Raw genomic sequence first — 11,421 nt, 5'->3', positions numbered from 1 at the left:
GGGATCACAACATTGCAGACCCATCTCATTGGCCTTTGGGTAATGTTTGTATCCAAACAACCATCAACCTGACAGGTATTTTTTTGAAAGTGTCTGGCCTTTTCCAGACAGTTTCCCATGGCGGCTTCTCAGATGATTCTGTGTAACAAACCATCTGGCAGCTCCAGGTTACAACCATCTGGCAACCCCCAGAAATTATCTCACAACCTGCCGGGGGGCTCGACTCCCAGGTTGAGAACCTGGAGAACCTTAATCCATTTGTTTAATCTATAAAATGTTTTAGAAAATATTGGTAAATGGCCATCATAGGTTTCTAAATCTCAAAGTGGTTGAGTTAAATGTCCTGTGCAGCTGACCAATAGTCCAAAACCCGAAGATGTTCCATTTATAATGATTTCAAAAAACAGAAAAAGCAGAAACTCCTCACATTGGGGAAGCTGCAGCCTACTAACAGAATAGTTGATTAATCCGTTTGTGACAAATATCACATAATTAAAATATGACCGGGCATTTGTAGTGTCATCTCACTCGTTTTCGTGTTTCCTTTCAGCTATTCAATGAAGACGGAGATCCCTTGAAGACCAAGGTTTGAAAAGAAAAACTACACCTTCCTGCTGATGACAGGCAAACAAAAAGCTGTCTGCTGTATTTTATTTTGCAAATACAAGTATTAATGGTCACAGAATAAATTGCATGGCCTTTGACAGGTCGCAGGTTGCCTTGGGCTTTTGAGATTGCTCTCTGCTTGAAATGAACAAAAGATGGCTGAGACAGAACAGCTGTAAGTGATGAAGAATGGCTATAGCTGCTATGGATTTTTCAAACCGTCTGGGTTGACTCTCCTGACATTTAGGCTAACATACAGAGACAGTGAGCAAACACAATTTTTCACTGTAGCACCAGTGCAGAAAATGATGAAGTGTGCACAAACTCTTTGTGGAAGACACCGGCCACCGGCAAAACCTGCACTGACTGCTGGATCGCACTGTACTGAGACAGCAGAGGGGGGTGTGGCGTATCACACATGTATGTAATATGAATCATATTTGCACAGCATCCTCCAGGTTACTCCTCTGCATAATCCCTCAACATCTCATTCATGATTCTTCTCCAGGACACGATGCCAACATGTTTGACGTATTTCTATAAAATTTACAACGTGCAGCCATATCCAATAAACTAAAAGAGCTCATCTCATACAAGTTCAAGCTATTTGAGTTCACTGTGGAATTACTGGGGAGACAGAGACACCCTCTGGCCTGTTTCTGCTATTACTGCAGTCAGCCTCAGCATTCAAGAACTGGTGACTAAGACATATACGACCATTATTTTCATTTAAATTGACATTCTATATAACAATTGGGAAAATTAATGTTTAAGAAGGGCTCTAAAGAGTTCATTAAGTCCCTATTTGTGTCGTGTTTTTGTCTAATTATTTGACAGCTGTAATTGAAGGGAAACATTAATCACTGAATCATCAAATTCTGGCAGACTACATCCCACCTTATTTACCTTATTTAACAAATGAGTGATACTGGCAGCTTCAGCGGAAATGATACCAATTTAAAAACTGCCAAAGTGTTCGGAAAAGTTCACTTCAAACTGCACGGTTGATAAATATAAACATCTGTGTCATTAGAGAGGAAGCAGGGGAGCGAGAGGACAGATAGAAATGAACAGATAAAGAAAAAGAGAGAGCGAGAGAGAGGGGACGGAGAAGTAAACAAGGCCATCGGGGAAATAAGTCCAGTCATTTCCATGTGTGTTCCTCTGAGCCGGGGTTTAACAAGCTGTGCATAAAGACAAGTCTGTGTGGGTGGAGTTCCTCTTAATCATAGCTATGAATGTTCAGCAGGAAACCTACCGGGAGGAGAAACTTGTTAATTGAGATCTTGATCCTCCAGAGGTGTCTGCCATAACTTCAAGCTTTCCATTTCTTTTCTTTTTTTTTTCAGATATTTTATTAGCTCATGCAGGCCACACTTGAGGGCACAATATAATGAGGTTTGTGCATTGTTGTTATTTGTGTGAGCTACAGACCATCCAGCATATATAAGAGAATAATGTGGAAAAATGAGGCACGGATATTCAGACAGAAACATCCAGATTTCACCTGAATTATTTTAATTGTTAGAAGTACTTTACAGGAACTCATGCCATTATTTGAATTATGGGTTGATTTGCTGACTGGTTGCAACGGTAATTACACTATTAATATAAACACATTTTGATCAATCAGGAGCAAGATGTGAAAATGATTTGCATCTTTCAAGATTTGGACTCACCCAGTTTGATGGGCTAAACTTCACCTCTGTATATTGTTCCCGTCTTTCTCCTTGTGTCTTTTCTAGCCTTTGTACTGTTAAAATATATTTATGTGGATAATATCTAACAGTTTGTTTAGCCGTTTAATTTTATGGTTGGTTGTTAATTATTCATTTATGCAATGCTAACTTTTTCACAAATATTTGCCTTCTTTTGTTTGTTCTTTGATTGAAACTTTAGTTTTTCATTATAATTTTTGTAATTTGCCAACATAAACCCATGTTTTTTTAATCCCACCAGCACAATCCGTGTTACCTATGCATGTGTTACTGTGTTATAGTTGGTTTTTGCACAAATAAAAATACTAAACACAGTGGTGGAAGAAGTGTTTGAAGAAGACTTTAGTAAAATTAACAATAGTTCAAAAGTACTCAGTTAAAAGTAAAAGTCCTATATTCAAAATCTTACATTAGTGAAACTACATGTAACAGCATCTAAATATAAAGTTCCAATAGTAAAAGTAGTCATTATGCAGAATAGCCTGTTGTAAAATCATATATATTGTCATTACAATTATTTATGCATTCGTGTGAAAACCAGTTTAATGTTGCAGCTGCTAAAGGTGGAACTTCTTTAAATAATTCTATATAATGCCTGGTGGCCTAACCTAAAATAATATATAATGACCTATTTGCAAATCAAGATCATCCATAAAAAATAGAGCAGAAATAGAAATAGAACTAAGTTAATAGTAATTGACGGTCTAAAATAAATGCAGTGGAGTAAAAAGTCCAATATTTCCCTCAGAAACATTGTATAAAATAGCATAAACTGGAAATATTCAAGTATAAGCAAGCAAAATTGTACTTATATAGATAGGATCTTTATAAATCCCTCGGGAAGGTTCCCTCAGTAAATTTACTTACTAGTTACGTTCCATCAGTTACTATACAAATACATATTTTGTTAAGAACCAGAAGCCCTGATGATTGTAAATCTAATGTGTGAACAGGAAATGGTTCCCCTTACTTTTATTTCACAAGTTTACCATCAACGACGCCTTTGATGTGGCAGCTGCTCTGCTCATCGGTTGATCTGAGCCATGTGAGGATGTGTGAAGATTTTGTTAACTAGGTGAACAGTCAGTCACAATGAGAATTGTGTGGGAAAACCTTCGGAAAGTGCACTGCTGTTTTGTTTAGTTTAATAAAAGACTTTCTTCTGGCATCTTAGCATTTGTAACAGCCAGTTCATTCAAATACATGTGAGAGTAATGGTATGATTTTACATATTAAAGTCTAATTCAGTGGTGTCTGTCTGAGGCCCAAATAGGTGAAATCATTCAATATTTCCCAAAAAATGGACTGTTTAAGTAATTAAAACACTTGCATCTGTATTTATCCATTTATGTAATACTGTATACATACAATAATATGCAGGTACATTTTGCTGATGGCACTTTTGCATATTTACTCAAGATTATAAATGCAGAGCCTTTACTTAAGTAAAAAAATCCAAATATTTCTTCCACCACTTGTAATATCAGTGTTAAAAAGTGCTAAATTGATTGTAAAAAAAAAAAGAAAAAAAAGTGTGTGTAGAGCAGAATAACAGTATTTTAACACAATACTAGACTTTAACACAAAAAGTCTACAGTTGGTGTAGTTTTTATGTTTGGTTCACCTTTTCTAATGATCATACCTTCAATTACGTCTCAGTATTTCAAACTGTTCCCTTGATTGAATGGATGGACTTGTTTAAGATTAACTGGCTCAATATATTTCAGCGTTTTATTTTATATAGTTTGTAAAGACAAAAAACATGTAGATGTGTAACAGAGGGTACTACTTTAATGAATTTGACTTGACGTGGCAACAAACAGATATGAATGAAGGTACTTTTGAGGATTTCAGTTATTGGTGCAGAGGCCACACAACTTTGACTCTTTCCAACCTTCAGGGTGATCAAACACAAAGTGAGCTTACAAATATAACAAGTTCACAATGTGAAATTTCCAGAAGTTAAAAATTCTACACAGCTGTTTTTTTTTTCTTGTTCTTTACTTCAGTTTGATCAACAAAGTAAAAATACATGAGCATTAAATAGGGATCAATTAAAATTAGTCAGTGTTTTTTTTCTCCATATGTTTACTTTTTTTGTCACTGTGAATTTGTTTGCCAAAGCTGAATCATCCGGTGCAAACGAAAGCTACAAGCTACAAATCAAAGCTGCTCATGCCGAGTCCTACTTGATGTTTTGTTTGGCAAACGCTCTGTAGATCTGAGACGAGAGCTGCATGAAAAAGTCTGTGTTGGGGGCAGCTGTCAATGTCCATTTCACAGCTCAGCTTTCATCTGCCTCCAGGTTAATGTTGTTACCAAACTTGGCATAGAGCTGGACCTTCAGATCCCCCAATACTTGCAGTATCGCTGACACTCGTTCCTCAAGGCCTTTGACCTCCTGCTCCAGTGTTTCCTGATTACAGAACATAAACCCCAATTACACCACAACCACTACAATTTCACACAAGCATCAACAGACATTTTAATAAATAAATTACTCCCACTAATTGACTCAATAAAAACACTTTGAAAAGGCAGGAGGAGAATATGTGATGAGGAAAGAAAAAAAAAGTAAAATTACTATGTTTATAAATATGCACTAGATTAGAGTCAGTAGATATTATGAGATGAATAGTGAGCTGTTCAACATATTTGTCCTTCAAAGTGTGTAGCAGAGTGCTCCACATCAAACAGTACAGGCAGTGTGCTTTGTAGTGCGATGAAACAAACGGATACAGGGAGGAAAGTGGCAGAAGGGAGAGCAAGGTCTGATCTGAAGGTCAATGCCTGCCTCTCTCTGTGCTGATACTTCAAGGAGGATCTCAAGTGCATCTCAACTGCTTCAAACTATTTCTCTGTTCCAACGCTCTGGACCAACTTTCACTGCACATATACTGAAAGGTTTGGTTCAATATATTTCCCCCCCAAGTCTTAAGATTTTGTTCAGGAGTAAACACACATATATATATACTATATAGTCTTGTTGTTGCCACAGTTCATTATAAAATGCTAAAATAAGTTGCATTTATGACGGAAATATGAATGTACACACAGCTGCAAGTGTTTGGAACTGAACAAACCTATTTTCAATGGAATCCAAACTTAAGAATGGTTGACGACATCAACAAACCATTCAACGTTTTTTTTTTAAACTGCATGAATATTTTCTTGAGGCTCCACACAGAGCTTATTGTAATGTTTTTAATCATCAGCTACTCAATATTCAAAAACACAGTAATGAGCCCATCTTGGAGCTTGACAAAAATGTAAATAAATCCCATTTTTAAAAACAGGAAGCTCAGACATATCTCTGTTTCACTACAATAAAGTTTTACTTACTTTATTTTGACTAAGGCAGCAATTAGTGCAAAATAACATATATACGCAACTTAAAACACATAAAATGTAAAATAAACCACGTAGTATGGCTCTTTTTTTTTCAGTCCACCTGGTTAATAAAGAGTTTTATTTATATTTCAATTTAATATTATTTTAAAATTTAACATGTGTACATAAGACTGACATGACACTTCACATGAAAATGAAGCAAACTGATGACTATGATCAGACATTTTATTGTTTTAATCAACATAGGTATTTTTTTAAGAAAACTAAAAAATAGTTAACTGAATTATAGAGATGCTGTATTTATTATTATGTTGTTTTTTTAATTGATTCACTTTAACAGTCATTTTTAAAAGGCAAATTGAACACCAAATGACTTGCTAAATATTTAAAAATTCTCATCAATGGTACTTTTAACTTCATGGCTTTAGCTTAATGGGGGTGTTTTACTGATTGCATGTTTGAAGACCATGGGATTGTATTGACAAACCTACCTTTGCAGCCTCAAGCATCTCTTGTGTTTCTTCCTGCGTGTGACTGACAAAGACGTCGCCAATTTGATATGGGATCAATAGAGTGTCGTCGTCTAACATCATTAGGTCATCACTGGCATCCTGTAAGTTCTGCAGCGATTTCTGCAGGGAGACATTAACAGAACATTATAGAGTCTCAATTAGGGCTGTTAACAAATTAATATCTGTAATTTAGCATTTCCATTGCCCTTCAGACCACACTTAACTGTAACACATCCAAACAAATTAGGTTTCAGTGAAATCAGTAGCGTAGCTGGTAACTGCAAGTGTTGAATCAGCTTTAGTCATTTTAAGGGCTGCACTGTGGCTCTTAATAGTTGTACCATGTTTAATTAAAGAGGTGTAGTCTAAGTAGGTGTGAGGTGTGTTAATTATACTAAAAACGTCTCTCAGTACAACATTAACCCCACTAACTATAGCCTCCAGAATTAACATATTGAACAAAATAGTTAAATCCTCAAGAAAACAGGACTGCTGCATCAGACTGCATTCATTTTTACAAACTTGTAACTGAGGGCAGTACTACATTTTATGTCAATCAGTTAAGAAAAAGTGAGTCAAAGTAAGCATCAGGTAAAAACACAAGCACAATATCTCGTGTGAGATAAAAACAACACATGGGGCTTACTTTCTTTGCCTCGATTTCATTTTTCAGCTCCGTCATCCGATTCGTGTTCCTGGCAAATTTATTGATCTTCTGTTGGTCTTCAAAAGTGACATTCACATCTTCAACTGCCTGTAAACAAGAGGAATTAGTTAAAGCAGTGTTTAAAATCAATGGTGGGATGTAACTCAGTACATTTACTCAAGCACTGGACTCAAGTACAAATTTGAGGGAATTGTATTTTTAAATTTCTTTCTACTGCAAGTATTTGATCATTTTACTTTATAGTAATTTTGCAAATTTAGATTGATAATTCAAAATATAATCAAGAAATTATGTCTCATAACTTTGAAATGACAGGGGGTTATTCACAGGCAAGCAGTGGTTAAAGCGGTTCAAATTAGTCCCACCTGCAACATATTCTATATACTACTGGATACTTTCAGTTTTTGTCTCCAAATATGGGCACAGATTTTAATATTTTTACCATTTTTATAATTATCAGTCAGTGGGTTAATTTTCCATCTTATGTTATGTGTTCTATGTATTATATTCTCATTGTATTTACATCTGATGTTAACTATTGTTACAAAGTCTGTTTTATTTTCAATCTTATTTTACATTGCTTAAAGATACTTTATTTACCCTGAGGAAAATTCATGTATCCAGTAGCTTATACAGAACAGAACAATGCACATGAGAATATTCAGTCAAAGATAGAAAATAAAATACAGTAAAACACTGAAATAACTCCATAATATATGAGTTGGATATAGAATATGAGAAGAAAATAAATTATCTATAATAAGTACTGCAAGAATTATATTATCACAAAATGTCATTTTTAAATGTTAACTCTATAGCTACATCGTGTAAAAAATGTTTGTAATCTGTTACAATAAATGCACCGATAATTATAATTCAATAACATAACATTATTGTGAAATTATATATTATTCTGCAATTCTGCAAAGCGAATACTTTTATTTCTGGTATTATAAGCATACTTTTATGCTGATACTTTTGCACTTTCGGAAAAAAAAAAAATACAGCAGCTTTACTTGTGTAAAAGTACTTCCTCCACCATTCATTAAAACTCGACAGTGAAACCGAACACGGCTAACGGTGCTGGTTCACTTCCGTTCATATGAATGGTAAAATTAGCTCAAGTTAGCTAGCAAGCTATCGACAGCAGTTTGAGTGTTGTCCTGCCACCGTGACCAGTTATCACAGGCTTTTTTTACCCTGATATATTCATAATCATCACCATTAACACGCTGATAAAGGCACAGACTATCGGTTAAACTAAAGTAAACGTTGCTACTGTGTTAGCTCGTTAGCTAACGGTAGCTATGGCTACTGCCGTTGACTTGCGCTACACGAGGGCGTGACCAGGTTCTTTAAATATCGCTGGCTTCAGCAACTGTGGCTTTCCCCCCACTTACAGCTCCACTGTTTCTGTTTGAATGTTCAAATTAGGCTGCAATGAGGAGTCTCCAAAACAAACAACATTTTAATTTAATTTAATACTCACTACAGGTCCCTTCATAGTGGCTGCCATGTTGGCTTCCTCGGCTGTACAAAGGCGGCGGTGCGAGGCAGAACAACACAGCTTTACCGCCACCTAGCGGGGCGGGACCCCTGTAGTATGACAGCAAAAATGACAGTAAAATGCTTCATTTCGTCACACTGTTAAAATAATCGCCTAAGTCATTTTTTGTCAAAATTGTTTTTTTTTGTTTTTTTTTTGCCTAAATCATCTCCTCATCACGCCGACCACCTGTGGTAAAATCACCTTCATCCCTAAGTTGATCAGATCATGTGATTTCACCCCTTTAAGATAATGGCCTATGTCAAGTGTGTGACTTAAGTGGATTTATTATGCCTAAATTAAAATAAAATTTGACTTAGGCAATTAAAAAAATAATGCTCATGATACTTGTCATGTCATGTTTCTGAAAGGGTTGTGTGACTCTTATTTAGACACCTTCAAAATAAAGTGTAACCATATCTTGCTTAAGTCACAAAGGCATGTTCAAAAAATTGCCTTAAGTTACATAATTTGCACAGTGTTATTACTACGCCAATAGCCATCCTTTGTTGCATCCTTTTTGAGTCATATGATCAATAAATGTCATATGTTACACTTTTGGTGAAGTTTTTTGTGTTTCCTGCAAAACTTGAAAAAATGAGTGAGGCGATTATTTTAACAGGGTGACAATTTGGTCAGGTTTTTCTATTTTGCAGCATATTTTGGTGGTCACAACAGGCAGGTCACTTCCTAAAATATTTAGGGGTTTACATTGATGGTGAGTTTAGCTGGTAAGTAAGTGTTTTAAATAGAAAAATCCATCAATGCCTCAGTTTCCTTGGTGTCTGCAGGGATATTCCGCTCATTTTCCAGAGGTAGGACCAAGCCATTGTTTTGCAAGTCACGGGTAAGTTCATGTCTCTGCACTCAGGTCCATGCCCCAAATACTAAACTTTGAGTTTCAAGCCCTAAACAAGTCAATGATTTATTTACAAAAAATAACAAGCACTTTCTTAAATTTGTATTCATTTCTTAACCCATTGAAGCCTGGAAAGCGGATACGTCGTTTTGTAGTATTTGTATAAGCTCTCAAATACTTTTTAAATTTAATTTCTATCTGCTACAGAGGCTGAAAAATCTATTATTTAGTAGAAGCGTTGACACTTCTGTTGAATTTCCAGAAAAACTTCAGGTTTTAGGGGCTTATTTTAAAATCGCCCAGAGGTTTTACAGGAAGTTTTAGGCGTCAATGGGTTAAAAGAAATGTGGCTTAGTAGGCTACAGTTATTAACTTAATCATAAATAAGTAGTGCTTCATTCATAGCATAGCCTATAGCACGGATTGGAGGAAGATATTTTCAAGTCAAAAGGCTTAAGTCCAAATGATGTCACAAGTCACTAGTGGTAAAGTCCAAGTCAAGTTGTAAGTCTTTTTTTTCAATTACAGAGAATTTTGAGGAAAAAATGGTTAAAAATAAAAAAATAAATAAAAAAAACAGTAATAAAATAAAACAAATTCCTTTCATTTTATGAAAAACTGTTTCTAGTTTCAGTAGTTAACTGACATTAAAAATGACAAAAAGGTTATTTAATTACTTGAATCGCTTAGCAAATATAAATATAGTTGACAAAGAAGCTACTGCAAAATTAAAACCACGTAATACATGTAGTTTGCCACTGCTCCTTTAAGTTTAAGGGTCAAATATTCACTCTGGTTGAGACAGCAAGGAAGATTAATGGAATGTCCACACCCTTCACCCAAAGACATTTTTAAGCTGTCTACAGGGTTTTCTTCTGACCCTTCTCGTATGTTTAACTTTGAGTGTCTGCTAATGAATTATCATAGGAGGTACAGGGTCCCCTTGTGTCAACACAAATGTTTTAAACTTTAATTTATTCCTGTGTCAGTTAAACTGATCAGCACTCCTGAATGATAGACAGGGAGACACCCTGCTAGCCAATAACAGGTCTTCTGTTTGTTGGTCTTTTACAGATCATGTGTTGGCTTGTGTAAACATTCAAAGTGAGTTGTGATCTCTGTTTGCATGCAACTAATAAAGTGTGTATGTTTTAAGTTGGATTCCTTATATTTCTGTAGCTCTTAACAGAGTGAATGGCTTGTGATGAATTGGCTTGTTGTTTTATATCAGGCTGATATTTGTGGGGATGTTTCTTATTTAATTTATTTTATAGTGATGTCTGCACTTGGTGCAACAATTTTCATTTATCCAAGGCAATTTCCCCTTGATGGGAGACAACAAATCAACATTAACCATGTCCCTTTATGGTGCACCTGCTTCAAAAAAATAAAAAGGTGATATAATGCAGCATCAAGATAAGGTGCTTTATCGATTAAACATAAGTGAGAATTCAGCCAGTTTGGTTTATTTTTTATCATTTATTATCTAAAGAAATGCGCTTACAATATGTCAAACAAGTTATTTTATCAACCGGAACTGCAGTTCTGTAAATATTTCGACAGCAAACAGTACTGCACCCTACTTCAAATATTTACTGAATACATCTGCAAAGCTAGAGCACTATTAATCCAATTCAGACTGGCTGCAGAATTTGAATGGAGTGTTTTGTTCCACATCAAATATAGTTAGTGCTGCTGCATATTATTTGCAACTGGGTGATATCATAAGAACATAGCATTTTTACCAGATTTTTGCATGCTATTTCTTACCGCTAGTCTTTGAATGATTGGGCTTTTTGTAAGGGTTTTGCCACTTAAAAAACTAGTAGTTTGCCATGCATTGCTACATCATGAGAGTTTGCTTGAGGTCTCTCAGCTGCCGGCCTTTTCTATGAAGTCCAAAGTTCATAATCCGAACAGGGGAATCCAACTCCCACCTCAATGTGCAGGCTATAGGCTACAATTGAGACTTTGTGTTCATACATTCCAAGCCTTGTCATAAAAAAAGTCAATAAATACTGCACATTTGAAGGTTTTGTTTTTGCAGCTGTTTACGATTAAACACACCCAGACACTTTGTAGTTTGGCCGATTTGCATAAAGAGGCTTTTGTCAGCGTGATCACAGCACTTTTACTCACAAACAACACATAAAGATGAGAAT

The 11,421-nt window shown here is 35.5% G+C and overlaps 1 protein-coding gene across 1 annotated transcript; it reads right to left on the bottom strand.

Moving 5' to 3' along the window:
• Nucleotides 1-4,097: 4,097 nt before the first annotated feature.
• On the bottom strand, nt 4,098-8,482 carry pfdn4 (prefoldin subunit 4). Its single transcript, XM_059334114.1, has 4 exons — nt 8,344-8,482; nt 6,834-6,941; nt 6,167-6,307; nt 4,098-4,740 (listed from the first exon to the last, which is right to left on the bottom strand). Exons 1-4 carry the CDS (start codon nt 8,368-8,370, stop codon nt 4,609-4,611), a joined length of 408 nt encoding a protein of 135 aa, XP_059190097.1. The 5' UTR covers nt 8,371-8,482; the 3' UTR covers nt 4,098-4,608.
• Nucleotides 8,483-11,421: the final 2,939 nt, after the last annotated feature.

Source organism: Centropristis striata, chromosome 5 (assembly GCF_030273125.1).
Source record: "Centropristis striata isolate RG_2023a ecotype Rhode Island chromosome 5, C.striata_1.0, whole genome shotgun sequence".
NCBI classification, from domain to species: Eukaryota; Metazoa; Chordata; class Actinopteri; order Perciformes; family Serranidae; genus Centropristis; species Centropristis striata.
This window is presented reverse-complemented; position numbering and strand designations above follow the sequence as displayed.